At 56.1% G+C, this 21256-nt stretch overlaps 1 protein-coding gene and 1 long non-coding RNA gene across 8 annotated transcripts; one reads left to right on the forward strand and one right to left on the reverse strand.

The window, feature by feature from the left end:
- Positions 1-1260: 1260 nt before the first annotated feature.
- On the forward strand, positions 1261-20697 carry Kash5 (KASH domain containing 5). Of its 7 annotated transcripts, none has more exons than XM_063253091.1 (20): positions 1261-1422; positions 3287-3421; positions 6199-6312; positions 6685-6871; positions 7314-7378; positions 8451-8517; positions 8772-8933; positions 9607-9724; positions 10232-10282; positions 14040-14117; positions 14387-14443; positions 14640-14699; positions 15148-15212; positions 15323-15410; positions 15793-15906; positions 17174-17238; positions 18594-18657; positions 20054-20118; positions 20196-20309; positions 20416-20697. In XM_063253091.1, the coding sequence occupies exons 2-20, from the start codon at positions 3379-3381 to the stop codon at positions 20558-20560; spliced, it is 1722 nt and encodes a 573-aa protein (XP_063109161.1). In that variant the 5' UTR covers positions 1261-1422; positions 3287-3378; the 3' UTR covers positions 20561-20697. The 7 variants fall into 7 exon arrangements, with proteins under 7 accessions (XP_063109161.1, XP_063109162.1, XP_063109163.1 ...); XM_063253092.1 differs by having other exon boundaries at positions 15796-15906; XM_063253093.1 differs by having other exon boundaries at positions 10235-10282.
- LOC134476892 (uncharacterized) lies at positions 6384-7354 on the reverse strand. The gene is made up of 3 exons (XR_010048679.1): positions 7209-7354; positions 6717-6923; positions 6384-6573 (listed from the first exon to the last, which is right to left on the reverse strand). It is a non-coding gene; the product is annotated as an uncharacterized LOC134476892 (long non-coding RNA).
- Positions 20698-21256: the final 559 nt, after the last annotated feature.

The raw sequence follows: 21256 nt of genomic DNA on the forward strand, positions 1-21256 counted from the left end.
CATCTATCACCCAAACTAATAACTAGCAATTAACTTCTAGAAGCCTAGGATTAGCACCTCAAGTCCTCACAGCAACCTAAGAAGCCAGTATCATTTCCATTTTCAGGAGAGAAATTGAGACTCAGGGCAGGTAAATCACTATTCCAAGGACACAACTTTTTTTTTCCTCCAAACGGAAGTTGCCAAGTCTTTAAAATGGCCAGGCTGTGCTCAAACTTGCAATCCTCCAGCCTCAGCCTCCCACAGTGCTGGGATTACAGGTGTACGCACTATATACCTTGACACCAAATATCCTTCCTGGAGGGTCAATTTTGGATGTAATCCTCTTCCTCTAACCATGGAAGATAAGTGGTTTTTCCCTACTCTCTCTAAAAAAGAATGAATGAAAAAATTTAAGAGAAAGCTTTCAAGGAGCTATTAATACAACAGTGTGCTGGGCATGGCAGTGCATGCCTGTAATCCAGCACTTACAAGGTTGAGGAAGGAGGATTGCTGCAAGTTGGAATCCAGCCTGGACTACATAGCGAGTTTAAGACCATCCTGAACTGCACGGCCTGTCTCAAAACAAAAAAGCACTTAAGCAGATCAGGTTGGGGAGACAAGACCACAAAGCTGGACATCATTGTCAGGATTCTGGAAGGCGTGGCACAGAACAGAGGACCACAAAGGCATAGCTGAGAGGCTGAGAAAAGGAGGGTGGACAGAGGCGCCCTCAGTCCAACTTTCCCTTGCTCAGCCCTATTTCACCAAAGCTTAAAGCTGAACAGAAGATCGCAGTTCCTGGTTTTCATTGTTTTATTTTGGTTGGTCTTATTCTGTTTTGTTTGGTTTGATTTTATGTTATCTGATGGCATGCGCAGCTGTTTTGAAGATAAGATACATTATGGCAGCCATCGTTGATTTCGTATTATCTTGTTTGAATCTTGTATCACTTTCACTGTTTTGACTGGCTTTACTGTTTTGTTTGGTTTTATTCTAAGAAGAAGAAAGTAGAGGAAGCAAAGGAGGGAAAAGAAGAGGAAAAAAAGGAGGAAGAAAAGGAGGAGGAAGTAGAGGACGACGAGGAAAATAAAGAAGGAGGAGGAGGAGGATTGCAGACTAAATGGCCTCTCCTCTACACCACTAGCTACCAACTCTACAGTGGTCCAGCTCTCTGCTAGTGTGTGCCTGGCTGCTCCAAAAGGCTGCATATGCCTCCTGCTACGCATGCGTAACTGCCAGGTCACAGGTAACAGAGCCTTGTGCGGAGGGAGGAGTCCAGGCGGGGCGGGGCTTAGAAACGCATGCGCTCTTTGCCGCCACTGCGTGCGTTGGGCTCTTTTGGAGGGAAACACGCGCCGGTTTCTTGTCTGCGCGCTGCTGCTGTTTCTCGCTCTCGCTCGTAGCCTTCAGCTGTGTCCCAAGTGTGGGATACGACTCCAGGTAAACCCTGCCCATGGCACAGTTGTCTAGAACACTCCTGTCAGATAGCCCCATCTGAATCCTGACAGAGCTCCCCAAGTTGTAGGAGAAACTGGTCAAAACTAGGGCCTTATGGAAGCTTTGGCCAAATTGCCCCGGAAATGCCACAGGAACCCACTAGGAAATATGGCAGGTGACCCCTGAAATTCTCACAGAATCTTCCAGAAATTCTGGCATGCTTCTCAGAGCCCGAGTTTCCCTGGATCCTTAGAGACCCCCTCCCCCAATCCTGTCAGAGACCTGAAAATCTGTGGGAGGCTCGGAAACCTGAGAGTCCCCAAATCCAGCCAGATTCCCAAATCTCACCTCCCCAAAGTGCCACCAAGGACCAGCTTCTGCCAGGCTGGATGGAGATGTGTCCATCTCCCCAGCCAGTTGTGACGACGCAGGTCTGTAATGCCAGCACTCTGAAAGGCCGAGGCAGGAGAGTTGCCATGAGTTCCAGACCTGGTTATGATGGAGATGAGGCAGGACATGATCAGGGCACAGGAGAGTATCTTGCTCTCCAGGGACTCCAGAAAACCTCCTGAGGGGGCCCAAGAGCCTGGAGCAGGGCCATGGACAAGCAGACTTGTGGGGTGGTACTCAGGTAACATCCTAAACTGCGTCCTGAGAGCAGCAAGTTTGGGGGATGGTGCTGAGCTCCTATGAGCCTCAAGAGAGTGAGGGACTTAGGGGTTGTCAGAGAAAGAGAAAAATGACAAAAAGTGGCCAGGAGCTGTGTGTATCACTCCAGCCTGAGTGTCCTGGGGTACTAGGGAGCCATAGGACACCTGGGAATAGGTAGGGTCAAACTGGCACAAGAGGCCAGTGGTTTGAATCCGAGCTAAAACAGCAAGAATGCCAGCTGCCAAGCTAGGTATGATGACACACACCTGTAATCTTAGGAGGCTGAGACACTTAGGAGGCTGAGGCAGGAGAATTGCCTGTAGTTCAAAGCCAACATGGCCTATATAGTGAGGCCCTGTCTCAAAAAATAGAACAACATGGGGCTGGGGATTTAGCTCAGTGGCATAAGCACCTGCCTGGCAAGCTTGAGGTTGTGAGTTTGATCCCGAGTACCACAAAAAAAGAAAAAAAAAAGTGGGGCTGGGGATTTAGCTCAGTGGCATAAGTGCCTGCCTGGCAAGTGCAAGGTTGTGAGTTCAAGCCCGGTACCAAAAAAACAAAAACAAAAACAAAAACAAAAACCAACAACAACAAAAGACTGCAGCTGTCAGGACCACATGGGAGCCCAGACACACCTGATTTGTTCTGGGTGCAGGTGAGAAACGTTTTTCAGGGAGCAGCGATAAGAAGGCAAGCCAAGCATCCCAGCAGAGACCAGAGATAGAGACAGTTGGGCCAATTTGAGGAACAGGGTATAGTTTGGAGCTGCTGGAGAATTCAGTGTGATTCAGGGAGGAGAACCAGGTGGCCAAGGTGGGCCTTTGTCTGCCAACTTGATCAGATTCTGTCCTTGGTGCTGGGAAACCAAGGGAAGGGGAAGACGGGTCTGCTCGTGGGAATGGCCTAGAGCCTGGGGGTGGGAAAGGAGCTGAGGCAAGTGGCTGACAGGCTAGTCAGGTGAGAGCATAAGGAGAATCACCCTGATTCCACAAGGGACGTAGTAGCCCCCTCCCACTATCCCCACTTTGATCTCCACCACCCACTCCCAAGGTCCTGTTTTGCCAACCATAAAACAGGCCAGAGCAGGAGCTGGCCAGTGTGGGCAGGGCTGGCAAACAAGTTCTGAGAACCCAGAGGGCCCAGGCATAGGAGGAAGGATGGGTCCCCACCCGAGGGTGGCTGCACTGAGAAAGCCACGCCTTTTGTGTCCTCCTAGGTGCTCTCTGGGCAGCCAGTCCCTTTCCCGACCCTCCCAGGCTTGGAGAGAAGCTGATAGCCTCTCGGCAGCCACAGAGGCAAGCTTGGCCCATGGACCAGCCAGACAGCCAGGCTGGCGGCCCAGCTGCAGAGGGTGAGTAGCTGGGCCCTTCCTGACCCCAGAGGTGGAGGGATCTAAGGTACACGGGCATCAGGCTGGGACTCCAATGGGTGGTGCAGTCCTGCTGGCCTGCGTACCTACTCTATGCCCACCCACCTGTTCGTGCCACTCATCTGCTCTGGGGAGGCCACACCATACACCCAGAGTCCCCTTCCCCTCACCTGCAGGACCCCTCTATGCGGGGCGCTACCCCACTCCCTGAACCTGTTTCTTCAATAAACCCAAGGCCCTGTTGTGCGCTCCCCTCCCTGTGTCACTTTGCTGTGCACTGACACGTTTGTGGTCTGTTTCATCTCTGAGCTCCACAGGCTGAGGCTGATTTACTCCCAGTCCCTAGCAAGTGCTGCCCCACAGAAGGGTTGTATGAGTCACGTATGTAATTTTTAATTTTTTTTTGGTACCAAGGTCAAACTCATGACCTCACACTTGCCAGACAAGTAATAAGATTTTTAACCTCATATACCCTAATAATCTTTTCTGCTATTAGCAATATTAAAATGTACAAGGACTTTCCTTTCAAATGTCATCAAGACCTAGTGTGTATTTGACAGTAACAGTGTCCTGGGTGCCACTCACCCCAGCTCAGGTGCTCAGAAGCACGTGTATGAGTTGGTTCTATGCCTAACATAGCAGGAACTGTCACTGTGTGGGGCACATGGGCGGCTGCAGAACCGGCTTCTGGGGAAAGGTGATGGGCCACTGCTTCCACCCTTAAGGGAGCACATCCTGATGGAAGAAGTCAGGCGCCTTTCTCAGAGGCTCCCCAGTGTCCCCCAGCACAGCCTACAGCTTTTCCCAAGGCCCAGGCCTGGCCACTGGCCACTGGCCAGGCTTTCCAGATAGGAGGTCTGAGGCCCTCACCAGGATGAGGAGACAGAAGTCAGGCTCACTAGCTGAACTACCACCTAAATATCACTTGTGCCAGCAGAGGGCGTACAGGCACCAGGAACCATGGACCAGGGCTGAGCCAGTTTGGCGGGCTTCCACAGAAAAGGGAAGACACACCCAGAAGGCAACAGTGCCAGGAGGGGTGGCAGAGGGACAAGCAGACACAGAAAGACAAGGAAAGAGACAGGAACAGAGGAAGAAGAGAAGGCTGGGGAAGAGAGTTGCCAAGATACAGGAAGAGAAGCACAGAATTGGAGAGACGTGTTGCCAGTCAGAGCACAGGAAAGATGGAGAGGAAGTGGAGCAGAGGACAGAGAGGGAGGCCCTGAGTACTGAGTGAGACACTGAGGTGACATCTCCCTCATAGCCCTGGGAAGGGACTGCAGATGTGCTGGTCCCCAGATCTCCTAGCATCACCCAGCTCAGCTCCCCACTGCGCAGCAGCCTGGGCAGGTGACCTCACTGGAGCACTGAGGCCTCTCCGTAACACAGGACAGAGGGTGACCAGAGCCCTGCCTTCCCACTCCCCGAGGGTTCCAGCCATCAGGGCCAGTTATGGTCACAAGACTTAGGAGGTTGGGAAAGGGAGTCCCTCAGCTGGACAAGGGACCCTGGGCAAGTTCCTAAATCCCGGGCCTCAGTCTCCTCATCTGTAATGTGGGGCTGAGGAGAGCTGCCTCCCATGCTCACATGAGGTGTGGCACCTACTAAATGTTCCACAAGTACCTGCTGTATCACTGCATCTCTGCCACATGCCAGGCCTCTCCAGATTCCATGCCCCACCCCCAGGACGGTAACATGGCATCCAGGCCCCAGTGGAGCAGCTGAGGCAGGGAATCTCTTTCCCCAGGCACTACTGCATGTCCAAGCTGCAGCCCAGGTGTCTCAAGCCAGCAGCCTGTGCTCAGGAAGCTGCTGCCACTGTCTAGGGACCTGGAAGGTTGCTGCTGGCCCTGGGGGGACAGTGGGACCAGCCTCATGGAGACCTCTTCCCATGTTACAGAATGCATGTGAGTGTGTGCTGCGTGCAGGCAGTGTGCAACTAGCAGTGAACAAACAGCCCCTCGGGACACACAGACACACACAGACACACACACACACACACACACACACACACACACACACACAGAGCTGGCTCTCCCAGGCCTGGTAAGTGGGGATCCATCTACCCACCCTATCCGTGCTTTACTGGGAGGTGTTTGAGGCTCCAAAAGAAGCGACCTCACCACAGACACACAGGCAGCTCAGAGGCAGATCTGCCTGGCCAGATCCAGCTCCTGGTCACCGTCCTGCTGCCCACCCTGCTGTGACCCATCCCTTTGAGTCTTGGGGCTCTGGCCCAGGACTTGGCTCTGGTGACGTCAGCCTTGCCTAGGGATGTGGGGAGAGAGAGCCTTGGTCCCTGGGGTAGGCTGTGGACCGGAGATGCGGAGATGCGCTGGTGGGATCAATGCAGGCTGCCCACACTTTATTGGATTGTTCCTGGCTGGGGCGGGAGGGGGCACGCCCTCAGCTCCTCCCAGAATCCTCCCTTCTTGCCCTCCCCCACACCTGCCCCCTCTGAGCCTGGCTGATGAGACTGGAGAAGCCAGGAGGACCAGGTGATCTCAGAGCTTGTCATGTATTCCCAGGCCCCCTGGACAGGGCAGAGCAGGGGACTTCCTGGGCCGAAAGATGCAGTGCCCTTGGGGGGCTCAAAGACCGTCACTCCTCCCTCACCTGAAGCTCCCACCTTCCCCACCGGCCCCAGTCCCAGGCAGCTCCAGTTGCGTCCCCTCCCTTGGGAGCCTGAGGACCAAGGACAGTGTTGCCCTCTTCCTCTCTGCTCTCTGACTGGGGGCCTCGTCCTCTTGTCTCCTCAGTTTACCTCTGGGAGCAGCCAGAGGACATGAGCCTGGGGCCACTGCTCAGCTTAGAGGAGCAGATTCTCAACTCCACGTTCGAAGCTTGTGACCCTCAGAGGACAGGTGGGCGGGGTAGGCTGAGCACCTCGGAAGCAAGATGGGGATGGAAGTGACAGGGCTGGGCAAGGCAAGAACACGGCAGGTGACTGACCATGGGAAGCTTCATTCAGTAAAGAAGAGGATGGGGCCAAGGCAAACCTGGGGGCCATAACAGAAGGTGGCAAGTCTTTGGGATCCTGGTGGGAATGAGGCTGCTGTCCCTCAGCTCTGTCCTCATTGGTCTGCTTGGTGAGGTGGGGTACCTGGGCCCCACTTCCAGATAGAAAAGTTGACCTAGAAGAGAGAAAGAGACTTGTCTTAACATGTCCCCGTGGGTGACATTCTGTACCCATGCTACACTTGGTCCCTCTGTGCCACCCACCCGCATGGCGTGCTCTGTCTCAGGCACTGTGGCTGTGACCCGTGTGCTGGCCTACCTAGAGGCTGTGACTGGCCAGGGACCGCAGGATGCACGCCTCCAGACATTGACCCAAAGCCTGGACCCCAATGGGGAGGGTCCTGCAGCCACTGTGGACTTGAACACCTTCCTGGTGGTCATGCGGAACTGGATCGCTGCCTGTCAGCTGCATGGGTGAGGTCCTGCACCTCCAGCCTCTTCCGGGTAGTCCTTCCCAGAATCCAGCCTCGAACCAGGCCCATAGAAGGAGGGGAGGGGAAGAAAAGTGAAGAGCGGGTTGGGTAGGGTGAGAGGACAGAGTGCCTGGGAGATGGAGGCACCTGGGATCTCTGAGTCAGAACTGAAGAGGCCCAGAACTAAAGAGGGAGAAGGGGAAAGCTGGGAGGCTCATGACCCCCACCCCGTCCCTTCCCAAACCCAGTCCCCACCCCTCCTGCTTTCCCATCTGGCCCCAAGGCTTGCCATCTGCCCTCACCTTCCTCCCCACAGGGCCACAGGACCACAAGCTCACCTGTCCTGGCCCCCTCTGCCTGCCCAGCTTGGGCCCCCTGCAGGGCCAGGTCAGGATGGTGGCAGGGTGGCTGCAGGGGCCTTAAGCCTCATCTCTTTGATACAGGGGATTAGAGCTGGGAGAGGAGACCGCCTCTGAGGGAGCCCTGACCTCCCCGCAGCTGCCATCTGGTGAGAGCGCTATATATAGAGTGAAGCAGGTGGACCCAAGGGGCAGCCCGTGGGGGGACTTCCGATGGGGCAGAACAGGGGATAATGTGTGACCAGGACCTTTGCTTTCTCCTGGAGCTGTGACTTTGGCTTTCTTGGTGCCTTGTGTACCTGCCCCTTTGTCCCTTCATTGAGCTTTTGGGGTGGGTTTCTTCCTCGGAACTGTTCAACCCTCCTACCAGCAGCAGCCTACAAGAGAGCCTTGCAGGGCCCACCCACCCCTCCTTACTCGGCAGTCCCCAAGGTCCCCCGCAACACAGGTGCCACCTGGGTTTGTGCCCAGGCTGTTTGCAGCCAGACTTCCTGCACCTCCTCAACCTTTGCACCTTGGGAAAAGGGGAAGCCCTGATCTGCCCAGGCCTGCGGCTCCTGCTGTCTCCACTCTCTCTTCTTGGAGCTGTTTTCACTGGCTTAGTCCCTGCCCTCCTGTTAGGTTAGCGGGTGTGCTCACCACCCTGTGCCCGGGATCTGGCTCAGCCATGGAGTACCTGCCTAGCTTATGTGGCTGAGGCAATGGGTTCCATTACCAGCCCTGAAAGTGGGGGGAGGCGTGTACACTTCTCCATCCTTACAAAGCTGGAAATGAAGTGTTTTTGCCGCCATCTTGAACCTTCTTTGTGAGCTTGGGGCCAGGGGAGGGCTGTGAGCCCACAGGAACAAGCCAGACAGTGCAGGGCCAAGAGGGCAAGGATAGAGAGAGAGACCAGAATCCAGGAAGCTTGAGACTTGTGGGGACAGAGAGAAAAGGGTAGTGTCAGAGAAAAGAGCCAGGGGAGCCCAGTGGCTGGCAGCTGGCAGGAGACCTGCAAAAGGAATTGGGTTGGGGAAGTTAGGGTGTCCCAGGGTGTAGAAGGGGTGGGGGAGGGGGTTTATCCAAACACCCAGCCTGGGTAGTGATGAGCCAGGGGCCTTTCCAGGGGGAGTCCTCTAGGGTCTCATAGCCCAGAGAGCGCAGAGGAAAGGGGAGTGTGGAGGTTGTACCCCAGTGTTGAAAGTCACCCAGCCTAGCCTGCTTTCTTCTGCCCCCCTCCAGGATGCCCAGAAGCCGAGGAGCCAGCCAACCTGGAAAGCTTTGGAGGCGAAGACCCTAGGCCCGAGCTGTACCTACCCTCAGATCCCCGCCCCAGCCCCACTCTGTCTCTAGTTCTCCAGATGCCTGGGTTGGGTAGGGCTTGATGCCCAGTGGTGATGGATATGGGCGGGTGCAGGGCAGGGGCCTTGCTAAGCTCAGGGAGAGCAGAAAAGTCCGGCCACTCTTTCTGTTTCTCTGAGCACCCCCATCACCAACACCTACACCCACCTGACCTGGGAGAGGGCGAGGGGCAGCACAGTGACCACACCTGTCACTCTCCAGGTCTGCCACTGCCGACCTGCTGAGCACCCTGGAGGACCTGGAGCTCAGCAACCGGCGGCTGGCTGGGGAGAATGCCAAGCTGCAGCGCAGCGTGGAGACGGCTGAGGAGGGCTCTGCTCGCCTCGGGGAGGAAATTCTGGCCCTACGAAGGCAGCTTCGCAGGTGGGCTGCACCCTGGCCACCTGCCTCACAGCCCCAGCCCAGCCTCATCTGCACCCCCCCCCCCCCGCTGGGGGCCTTTTCTCCGGTTGCTGTCTTTTAGCTTTCTCTTTTGCATCTCAGTCCCCCACCCTTTCTGGTTTTGTCAGTCTTTTCCTTTAGCTGTGGATCTCACTCCTCACAACCCATTACTCACAACTGAACTCAGTGTCTTCACGATGAGCTACATTCCCAGCCAGAATCTCACTGAATAGCTCAGCCTGCCCTTGGGCTTTTGATCCTCCTGTCTTAACCTACCAAGTGCTGGGATGACAGGCATGGACTCCTCTGTCCTTCTCTCCCTGGCCCTCTGTGGCACTGGCCTTGTCCTGCCTCTGTGCTTGTGCCCCACGTCTGTCGTGGTCCTGTTCTTTAATCGCCCACTTTCAGGTTTCTGTCCCACCTCCTCAGTCTTTAGGTTGAAACTGAGTCTCTGTGGCCCCTGCTACAGAAAGGGCAGTCTCTGTGCTCCCTTTCTCTCTTAGTCTCTGTTCCCTTGCTGTGTGGCTTGATCTGCCCCACTGAGTGCCTGCCACTGCCCTCCCCACTGTGGGATTTCTCTGGCTGCTGTCTAAGTGGATCTGTCTGTGTCTCTACCTTGCTCTCCTCACATGGCTCCTTGCCCCTTCCCGATCAGTACCCAGCAGGCTCTGCAGTCTGCCAAAGCTGTGGGCGAGGAGCTGGAGGACCTGAAGACTCTGGCCAAGAGCCTGGAGGAGCAGAATCGATGCTTGCTGGCCCAGGCCCGGCAGACGGTGGGTGCTGGCCCCTTCCCTCCTCCTTGGAGTCGGAGCAGCTGCTCCAGGTCCTGCTCACTTTGTCAGGCCTGCCTACACTCCTGCTGCAGTAACAGCAGGAGCCATTCACCTATCCCTGGGCTACATTTGCTTTGTTGTTTTGGGGAGGTTGTTGAAGTGTTTTTGTTTTTGTTTTGAGACAGGGTCTCACTTTGTCCTGCAGGCTTACTTTGAACTCACTGTGTAGCCTGTGCTGGCCTCAGACTCATGATGATCCTCCTGCCTCAGCCTCCTGAGTGCTGGGATCACAAGCATGCACGACCATGCCCAGCCTGGCTTGGTTTGATTTGGAGTCAGGGACTTGCTGTGTAGTTCAGACTCCCTTGAAACTCAGTGACCCTGCTGCCTCAGCCTGCTGAGCACTGGGATTACAGGCCTGAGCTGCCACACTCAGCTCCCAGGCTGAGGCGGGGAACTCTTGAGGCAGAGTCTAGAGTGAAGCCTTTGTCCTCTTGGCTTGGTCAGGAGAAGGAGCAGCAGCACCTGGTGGCGGAGGTGGAGACCCTGCAGGAGGAGGTAAGCCAAGGCCTGGCAGCACCTGTCCCCCTGCTAGGCCAATGCCCCAGGAGCCCACAGCTTAACAGCTTGAGCCTGCAGGTGAGCCCGTGGCATCCCAACAGCGTGTGAGTGCCCTGGGCTACGTCACAAAGTAAGAGCTACACCGTTGACAAGAGCGGGCTCGGGAGGGTCCTGGGCTTGCCTGATGGCCACCGAGGTGGGCACGGACCATTGCTCCCCTGCTGTGGCTCAGCGTGAGCAAAGCAGAAGACACAGGTAGACGTGGAGGACATGCTTGCCAGGAGTTGGCTAGCACCATTTATGTGTCAGCTCTACTTATGGTAAAAAGAACATGGGCTTTAAAGTCTTCCCTGAACCGGGGATTTAGCTCAGTGGTGTAAGCACCTGCTTGGCAAGCACAAGGTCATGAGTTCAATCCCTGGTACAAAAAAAAAAAAAAAAAAAAAAAAAAAAAAAATCAGCCCTGAGTTCAGATTCCTTCTCTGCCACTTACACAGCAGGTAGTTTCAGACACAGAGCTTGTCCTGTCCAAGTCCTACTTTGTTTCTGCTTTACGGTACTGGGGATGAAACCTAGGCCTCAAGTGTGCTAAATAAGGGCGTCACACCTGCAGCCCAGTATCACCCCCTGAGCTTTAGTTCCATTCTCCAAGAGCCAAGGAGGAGACTTAGTTGTTCTGTGAGGCTGTTGTGAGCTGTAAACACTAGCCCTCCTGCCAGGGCTCGCCTGTCTCAGCAAGTGGAGTTCAGCCTCACATCCAATCCCAGCCTCATTTCATGAGACAGAAAACGTCATCTTAGTTCGTCCTGGATCCACCTAGTTCTTGTAGCTGAAACTGGAATGCCACAGTGATGGCATTGCTGGTGCCCACTCCGCCCTGAGGTGGCATCTGAGTTGCAGGGGATCCACAAGGGGCCCTGGTGCTCCAGGAAGCTGCAAGTCTCCGCCGCATACCCATCCTCTCAGCTCCTCAGGAGATGCCTGATCTTTCTCCCATCTGTTCCCAGCCTAGGGAGGCCCATGCTGCCTGCAGATCTCTGCACTCACAGTCCTGGCCGTATCTGCTGGTGGCGCCTGCAGCCATCTGCACACCCTTCCAGGGCCCCAAGGAGGTCTAGCTGTTTCCCATGGGCACACAGGGCCTTGCCAGGCCTCACATGGCATTTATTAGTCCTTCCCATCTGTGGATCTGAGGTTGAGCTGGGAAGGGCGCAGAGCCTCTCGGATTCCCAGACTTGCCTGGGACTCTGCTGTTCTGTGTCCATCCCCTCTACCCCTCACAGCTTGGGGCTAGCTCAGGACTCATTTTCAGCCTCTGACCTCCTTTTTTTTTTTTTTCTTATACTGAGCTACATCCCAGCCTGCTACTTTTTTATTTTGAGATGGGATTTTGCGAAATTTCCCAGGCCATACTCAAACTTGTGATCCTCCTGTCTCCAGAGTGCTGAGATGACAGGTGTGGTTTTTCTCTGACTCTTCAGCACTTTCCCCCAGGTCTGAGCATCTCTGCCTGGTCAGGGTGGACCACATATTCCCTCTAAAGCTGTTGATCCTCTAGATAGGATTTTTACCTTGTCTCTGCAATTTTTTCCATTATAACATGGTTCTTTTGTCAGTCCCTGCCTGGGACAGTGGGAATCACACAGCAGGTGGCCACCCTGGTATGAGGTGTTGTGTGAGTGTGGACAGGATGAGATGGTTTCTTCCAGAGCATCTTTTCTACAGATGAGAGAAAGGCTCTTCCTGGCACCCACCTCTTCACACCTGATGGCCTCCATGGACCGCAGAAGTGACAAGCAGGGGAGTGGCAACCAGCACCCCTGCTTGGAAGTGGCAGAGAAGGCCTCTTTCAGCCTCAGCCTGTAGTACCAACACTGAGGTGCAAGCTGCAGCCATTCTGGGTCAGCACCCTCACCCAGCTGCCTACAGAGCAGCTGTAGATTGAGGTCTCCGGTTACCATTATGGTTACAGTGACGGAGGATAATGCCAGTAATGTGACACTTGCCCGCCCAGAAGGACACTCAGAGGACAAGGGCAGGCTCTGGTTTCTGCAGCAGCAGCTGAGTACCAAGTGCCCCACCGAGGGGCCCAGGCTCTGGCCCGTAATCCCTGCCAGGTGGACAGATGTTGATGCAGCACTCCTGCCCGTCCTTCCTTCACCCTTCACCTGGCAGCCCAGGCCGCTGAGACTGAGACTGAGCTGAGCGAGGGCAGCTGATGGAGAACTTGGAGCCCAGCCTGTGGAGCAGGATGGCGCTGGCTGTAGTATCCCCAGGCACAGAGGAGGCCACACCTGAAACACCAGCCAGACTGCATTGCTGCCTAATGCACTCCCTTTGAACACTTCCTCACCAAGCACATCCCTGCTGTGCAGCTTGGGGGAGGCTTCTGGTGCTGGACGCATCAGGCTGCAGTTTGGGCTGAGTTGCACTGGCACCCTCTGCCATGTCCACCCCTGCTTGCCCTGCCCTCCTGGTGGCCAGGTTGAGGCTGCTTCCCTCAGCGCCCTGTTCTCACCCAGCACCGCATCTTCTATGGGGGCAGCCTGAGCTTGCAGACAGGGATTTGAGCTTACATTGCTGGGGTCTGCACCCACTTCCCCTCATTGCAAGCTTGGCCAGGGCTCCTAGCCCCGAGCTCCTCTGCAGTCTCCGTGAGGCTGGCAGCGAGGCTAGCGCGGAGCACTGCCTGGGAGCCTGCTGCAGGTCCCAGATGACCCTCACCCCAGCACAGAATAACAGCAGCCAAATGCAAATGCACCAATGGCACAGGACAGATGACCTGGATTTTATCACAGACAAGGGGCCCAAAAAGTACCTGTGAGGAAAATGACTGTCAGATTAAAAGAAATGACACATTTCAACCCAAGGCAATGACAGGCCTTGTTCTACACAGGAACCTCAGCTCCAGGTTGAGCTATGTGGCAAGGTCCTGTCTCAAAAAAAAAAAAAAATACTGAATTAAAGAGTTAAGTATCTGTGTAAACATGCATAGCATGTATTGAGCACTGTGGGCACTGGCTGGCAGTGCCTATGCTCACTGGCATTCAGCAGCATGTGGCATGACAGGCAGGTTGTGTGGCCTCTCTGTGCTTGAGTTGCCTCTATCTTTAAAATAGGGACTGGGAACTGAGCTGACACAGGTGAGGTGCTCCAGAAGTGTCAGAAAATACTAGTGAGTGATTGAATCCTAAGAAAGACCTAGGAAGCAGGTCCTTTTTATCTTTCCCCCATGCCTACTCCCATTCTGGGGGTTAAACTCAGGGCCTAGTGCTCTACCACCAAGCTCCATCCCCAGCATTTTTTTAAATTTCAGATGAGTCTGGCTAAGTTGCTCCAGCCATTCTCAAACTTGAGATCCTCCTACCTCAGCCTCCCAAGTAGCTGGGACTGTAGGCATGTACCACCATGTCTGGTTCCCTTTTGGTTGATGGGATGCGCACACAAAGAACTCGGAGTTGAGGCTCCACTGAAATGAGGGGATCGAAAGGGCCACACATGCGAAGCGCCTAGTGCAAGGCCAACACCCTGAGTTTTCAGCAAATGACAGTTGTTGACATAAGTGTCAACATGCTCTGAAGCCAACTGTCCCGTGCACTGTTCTCTTGGGGCTGGGGATTTAGCTCAGCGGCATAGGCCCCTGGCCTTGCCAGTGTGTGGTCATGAGTCCGATCCCCGGTACTGATAAAAAAGAAAAAGACCAAAACAAAACAAAAAAACAAAAACAAAAAAAACCCTGTGCACTGTTCTCCAGAATGGGAAGCTGCTGGCCGAGCGGGAGGAAGTGAAGAGGAGAAGTGAGGAGCTGGCCACAGAGAAGGACGCCCTGAAGGTGCTGCCTCTGCCTGCTGCCGGACAGCTTTCCCCTGCAGGGCCACTGTCACTGTCCCAGGTTCAACTACCAAGGCCCTCCCCGACTGAGCACAGGACTCCTCTGGCAGGATCCAGCTCTGCAGCTCCAGAAGCTCCCCTGGGACCCCCTTGGCATAGCTGACATCCACATTGTCACAGAGGGGCCAAGGAGAGGCCTGGGAGCGGGGTGGTGGGGCCCAGGCCAGGGCATCCCGCAGGCTGGAGACAGATGGGCTCCTTCCTTGGCAGCGGCAGCTCTATGAGTGCGAACGCCTCATTTGCCAACGGGACACCATCCTCTCCGAGGTGAGGGCCCCCATGCACATCTGCCCCTAACCTGTCGTCCCAGAGTGGCCAGAAGGTGTCCCTGAGGTCACAAGCATGGGATCTGGAAGCCACTCTTCCCTGGCTGTCCCCTCTCAGCCCCCAGCCAGTCCCATGATGAGTAGCCTCTGCCTCTGGAGGCCTGGGCCTGGCCTCAGCTGGCTTTGTGTTTTCCCAGCGTGCACGCCACACCGAGAGCCTGACCAAGACAGTGGAGGAGTATAGAGCCACCACGAGGGTAAGTGCCCAGCCTGCCATCCAGGGGACCTGCTGCCACCTCTCTGCACACAGAGCTTCAGCTGTCTCCCATGTCTTCCTCTGCCTTCCAGGATCCCTCCCTCCTTCCCTCCCCCACTCCTCTCCGTGCTTCTCTTCTTGGGCCAACTCCCTGCAGCACTTGTTTTGGCCTCTGGGCCACTCTGGGCTCCTACCTTTGTCTCTCACATCCTGTGCCTCCCTTGTCCCTCTCTGAGTCAGTCTGTTACCATCCGTACCGCACTTTTCCAGAGGTCCCCACCTCTGCTGCCTTCCCATACTTTTCCTGGCTGTGGTGCTGTCTCTTTGGCTTCCTAAGTGTGTCACTGCTCTCTTCCCCTGGTCCCTTGGCACTGCGAGTCTGGAGAAGTGGAGAGGAGTAAAGAGTGGGCAGAATGGAGAACCCAGTGTCCTGCTCACCTCCCCTGCAGGAACTGAGGCGGGAAATCTCTCACCTGGAAGAGCAGCTGTGTCAGGCCCAGGAGGCGCCAGATGAGTGAGTGGGCGATGGGGTGTGGGGAGGAGCCTGAGGCAGGCAGGCAGGGCCCCTGGGGGTGGGCTGGCACTGGCCATAAACAGAAACAGCATCCATGTCTGTGTGGCCAGGTTGCTGGAAGATGCCCAGGCCAGAGGAGTGGGCTGGACCATGCCCCTGCCCCCATCACTGGGCTTGGAGATTGAAGCCTCTTGGCAGGTAGGCCTGACACCTCTGGACTATACTGGAGGCCAAGACAGAGTCCCTCCAATCTGATACTCACATTTGGCCTGACCCATGGCCCTGAAGCTCTCTTGGTGAGCCCCTAAAGCACACTGCTGCCAAAGAGCTTCCCACCCTAAACTCAGTTCTTTTCTCCTACATCAGTTCCCAACCCCAAATCTACCAGCAATGCAGGCCCAGCCCTGTCCCACCCTCCTTTTGGCCATCTCAGTCCTCCACCTTGTCCCTAACCTGTCTCCAGGCCCCCTGCCCACCCTCACATCAGGCCTCCCCCACCTCCCACCCTTCCCAGCCCCACACCTGCACCCTCTCCACCTCTGTCTGGCCCTTCCTAATCTCAGAAGTGGCTTCTTCCCAGAAGCAAGAAGTGGCAGGTGCCAATCTCTGCAATCCCCTTTGTGGAGTGTGGCACTGGGGAGAGACCAGCCAGGAGGAACCCGAGGCTCCATCTGAAGTCCCAGACAGGGGACAGGTGAGCAGGGAAGGGCATGATGCCACAGGAACCCCTTCATACCTTTCCCCTGCCCCCCATGACCTGCTTCATGAGCAGATGCTTCCTGAAAGCCCACTTCATGCCAGACCTCAAGCCCCCAAGCCACGTGAATACCATCCTTGTCTTCTTGGGATAGACTCGCAAACACTAATTGAGCAGTGGCTTCCATTAATAAAACCCTGCCAGGGATCATTTTACCTAAAATTGTAGCCAGGCATGGTGTTACATACCTGTAATCCCAGCACTCAGGTGGCTGAGACAGGAGGATCTCTGTAGGCTCACGACTTGTCTGAACTACATAGTGAGACCCCATCTCAAAAAAAAAAAAAAAAAAAAAGAGAAGGAGAAGAACATTAAGTGGTTCAAAGAATGAAGCCTTTCCAGGCAACAGGAACAGCCTCAGGGGCCTAAATCCATATCACACTTGGGGGTCCTGGTGGCTCAGGCTGGCTACTGAGGGCTGAGGCCCGGTCAGGTGGTGAAAGGGATCCCTGTCATCCTGAGATGTGGTGCTTTTCTCTGTGGGACCACAGAAAGGCTCGGTGCAAAGGTGTAGGGATGAGCTCTAACAGCAAAGAGCACTCTGGGCTGCGTGAGGGACCAGTTGGAGGCCTTGGGGACAGAGCACAGGGACATGTGATGAGGATGGAGTGGACAGGGCTAGGGACAGCCAGCTTCAGGAGTGAGTGATGAGAAGACAGCAGCCAGCAGCGGCATAAGTGCCTGTCTCGCAAGCAGGCAGTCGTGAGTTCGATCCCTGGTACCGGTAAAAAGGAAAAAGACCAAAAAAAAAAAAGAAGACAGCAGCCAGATGACATCCTGAGGGCCACCATAGGCAGCTGGGCACACAGGCAGTGACTATGTTTGAAAGCAGTGTCAGGTCTGTGATGGGCGGAGGTTGGGGAGGTAGCCTGGGGCGCACAGAGGCCCTAAGGTGGGGGCTGGCAAGTGGGAGAGATGCATGGGAGTCCAGGCCACCAGGCCCTTGACTCCTGGGTTCTGCAAGAGGGCATGTGGGGACTCGGGAACAGCTGTCCTATTTGTGGCTTCTGCCCTGGGAGGGTGACATAGTCACACAGGAGAGACCTTAGAAGGTAGAGAACTCACAAGAGGCATGTGCACGGTTCTGGGGCGCAGGGGCGGTGGGGAGGGGGGAGCGGGAACTGTGCAGCAGATGGGGCCAAAGCCTGGGGCAAGCGTTCTGAGTGGCAAGAGTGAGGGCCACTTGTCCTTTTCATTCCCACAGAGAAACTCAGAGGAAGAGCCAGAGCCTGAGTGCCCTGCAGGAGTGGGAAAGGAGCTGTCCCCAGGGTAAGCAGCGAGGTCATCACTGAGCAGCTTCTTACTCCCAGTGACACCATTCACCCCCAGTGACCCCACTAGTGGATGAGTGTCTCCCCTTCACTCACACAAAACCTTGCTGAGGGGCCCAGGCCTGTGGCCAGAGCTGGGCGAGACCCTGACAGCTCTGGGTGAGCTGTGGCACCTGGAAAAGGCAACCCGAGGGGGCCTGCAGCACCAAGGGTTTAGCCCAGGAGCAGCTTTGAAGGAGGCAGGGTGGTCACCTCCTGCTAGGCACACCCTCCTAGACCTTCGGAGGCCAAGCAGGGATGAGACCCTCATGGGTGTTGCTGGACCACCTAGACTTAGCACTGGGCTGGGAAGCACATTGGCTGTACCCCTAAAGCCCCATCCTGGTGACTGACACATGGCTGTCACAAGGCTGTGTCCAGGCCCCTTGGCATGTAGAATGCATTCAATGTCCAGGCCACCCGGACCCCAGGCTCTTGGTGGTGTCTCCCTGTCCCCTCCACTGCAGGGACTACTGAGGCTGCTCACCATGGCCTCTGATGAGACTTGTCTGGGAAGAGCTGAGATTGGACGGGCGGGTGTCCAGAGCTGTGCCCTCCCTGCGTCACTGTCACCCCAGAACAGAGAAGGCCCCAAGCACAGCTTGGGGCAGGGCCGGTGCCAGCTGTTTGCAGGGAGGGCTGGGGATCTGGGAGTGAGCAGGGTGGCGAACACTGGTGTCAAAGGTGGCCAGGGCTGAGCCTGACCCTGACAGGTTTGGGGGGCTTAACCTCCTGGGTCCAGAGTAGATCAGACAGCTGGGGAGAGGGGCAGAGCCTGCTGCCTGACGCAAGGACTGAGGCCACAGCAGTGTTGTCGCTGAGGGTGTGAGTGGAGGCGTGGACGGCTGGGTGCTTGAGAACTGAGTCTCCAGAGCAGCACTGAAGGGGCTCAGCGGCCGTGATCCCGGGGGAGTGGAGGCTTCAGATGCGATTCAGGCAGGGGCAGAGCTGAGCAGGAGCTTCGGCCTCACAGCTCCAGGAACTGTGCAGGCTGGACAACAGTGCTGTGGAGCACAGGTGCAGTGCGGCACAGGGTGTCAGAAGTGGGAGAACCTGAAACCCCTGTTGAGAAAACACATTGGAAGCAGAGGCAAGAATTCTGTTCCGAGATAAAGAGGATTCCTTCCTATTTGAGGGGATCAGAGTCTGGAGAATTTGATAGAAATTCCCCCCAGAAGCACATGCAGGGGACCCCAGGCCCTCCTTGGGCCCATGTGTGCTGTGACCCCACCTCCTTTGAGGCTGCCTCTCAGGCCCCGGGGCAGAGGAAGCCTGGCCAAGGGAGGTGGCTTCCAGTGACTTCCCTGCCCTCAGGTTGCATGGAAGAGAAGAGGAAGCAGAAGCGGAGGCAGTGGAGGAAGCAAAACAACTGCTCAGGGTAGGCAGTGCCAGCACCCTTTCTGGTGCCCCGTAGTCACTCCAGCTCCTCCACCCTGCCCCAGGCTAACTCCTTCCAGCCCCCACCCCTCCAGGACTCCTTTGGAGCAGGCGGAACATTTTCAGTGCACCTTGAGATAACCAGGCCCTCACAGTGGCTGAGGTGGGTACAGCCAGAAACCCCACAGCCATCACACAGTCATGCAGTGGGCAGCCCTCCCCAGCTGCCACATCTCCCAGCTTAGAGCCCCCACTCCTCCCTGCAAGGGAGAGACTGCAGCCCCAATTCAGTCACGGGGGAGAGGAAAGGAAGCAGTGAGAAGCCCGTGGTCTTCAGCCGAGGTGTGCGAGAGCCAGCCTGGCTGTGTCCCTGGCCCCCTCAGGACACTGGTGACACTCTGGGGCCCAGATTGGCCAGATGGCTGCCCTTGGGGATGCTCCACTTTGAGCAGCCTGGCCCTAGAGCCCACCGTGCTTCTGGCCCAGACAATGTCAACTCAGACTCTGCTGCCCAGCTCTCCTGCTCACAGCCACGCAGTGCAGGGCTTGGTCCCTCGCCTGGTACAGTGGTGGCAGGGATGAAGATGTGTGTGGGGGCAGTCTTCTGTTTTTGTTGGGTTATTGGTGTCATCATCATCGCCCCTGGAGCAAAGCTGTGGGAGTGGGAAGGCCCAGAGCTGTGGAGAGGAGACCCTACCAGAGCCCCAGGCAGGAGGTGACCTGTGAGCTGGTCACAGGCATGGGGCAGTGTGAGGCCCAGCACGGGGATTCGTACCTGCAGAGGTCCTGGCACTACCAGAGCTGGATGGGATGTCTGAGATGGCAGCGTGAGGGACTGGTCAGTCACATGCTCTTCTGAGCCCTGCCCACTTTTTTTCCTTACTTTTTTTTTTTTTTTTTTTTTACCGGTACCAGGGATTGAAGTCACATCCACGCGCTTGCAAGGCAGGCGCTTATGCTGCTGAGCTAAATCCCCAGACCCCTTTCCTTACTTTTAAAAAAAAAAATTTGAGACAGGGTCTTGCTGTATGGTTCAGGTTGGCCTTGAACTTGTAATTGTAGTGACCCTCCTGTCTCAGCCTCTTGAATGCTAGGATCACAGGTATGTGCCACCATGCCCAGTTTCCTGCATTCACTCCTCTAATCTCCATGGTTACCCTATAGAGAGGGGACTGTCACATCCCTGACAGGTGAATGTAAAGAGGCAAAGAGGTGTGGCATGACCTGCCAAAGGATGCATGGCCTATAAAGTTGCAGAGCTGGGGCCCCCACCTGAGCTCATGTCCCAGAGATGCTCCCACACAACCTCCTGTGTGCTTACTGCATCCAGTGGGCTGGCCCAGGCCACTTCTAGTCCAGGACCCAGTGCCTCAGTGGTGTCTCCTTTGTCCTCCCAGGCTGACCCACCCATCCTTCTGAGTGACCTTCAACCTGGAGACATTGCAGGACAACCTCCTGAGAGGTAATGGGACCCACCAGGACTGTGGAGCTTGGGGACAGCTAGCTGGAGGTAATTGCTTCCCTTCTGTCCCTCCATAGTCCTGCCGAGCCAGTGCCCCAGCAAGCCCTGGTGCCCGTGGTGAAGGAGCTGGTCCCAGTCGGGAGGCCCTGGGGCCAACACTGCCTGTCCCCACTGTATCCCCAGCCACCCAGGTGCACCCTCGAAGCATCTCCAGAGGCGGGGCGGGGGGGTAGCCAGACCGGGGAGGGGGTACCTCAAATTCACACTAACCCTAAGCCCCCTCCTGCCTCCCACCAGGGCCACTCGGCACCTGCTGCTTCCCCCTCGGGTCCTGGGCCCAGTGCTGCTGCTGCTGCTGCTCTCAGTGCTGCTGCTGGGCCAGGCCCCGCCGCCCACCTGGCCCCACCTGCAGCTCTGCTACCTCCAGCCACCGCCTGTTTAGGCACCACCTCCCTCATCCCAGTTTGGTCCTCTCATGGCACCAGTGCACGCCATTGTGTTGGGAATTTATGTGGCATTGCCTGATTTCCTGCTGCTGTGACTCCATTTCTTAACAAAAACAAAAGGCACCCAGCAATAGCTTTGACACCATGGATTATTGATCTAACCACGAAAGACGAGCAGGGAAGGCGGCAAGGCCAGGATCTCTGCCACTCTGCAGCCTTCCCTCACACCCAGAAGATCACAGCTGTCATAGCTGCCAATATCCCATTGGGTGGGAGGGTGGGTGCCACTGCAGGGTCGGGCACATTGCTGCCCACGCTCAGTCCTTGTGTTAGTAGGGGGCACCGGGCAGGCAGATAAGTGGCCCACTGAGTGCATCCGGGGCGAAGGCAGACCACAGGGCCGGAGCCCACTGCACTGCCAGGCTGGATGGAAAGGGCTCCCGGAATCCAACTTCGGCCTCCTTCCTCCCTGGTCTGTACTCCACCCGGCCCCCATCAGGTAGTGACTGGCTTCAGCTGCCCTATGGCCAAGGCCAAGGTGGTTCCTGTCTAACTGCATCCTAGGTCGGTAGCCGCCCCTGGGTAACGCTGACCATCTTTACAGCTGTGCCGCGTTATGGTGTTGGAGACCCCCTCCTAGCCTCAGTTGGAGACCGAGAAACCCCCCCCCCCAGTTAGATCACCACATAGGA

The sequence above is a fragment of the Cavia porcellus genome, unplaced genomic scaffold (assembly GCF_034190915.1).
Source record: "Cavia porcellus strain 051 isolate PalLab524CR breed Dunkin Hartley unplaced genomic scaffold, mCavPor4.1 scaffold_7, whole genome shotgun sequence".
Lineage (NCBI taxonomy): Eukaryota > Metazoa > Chordata > Mammalia > Rodentia > Caviidae > Cavia > Cavia porcellus.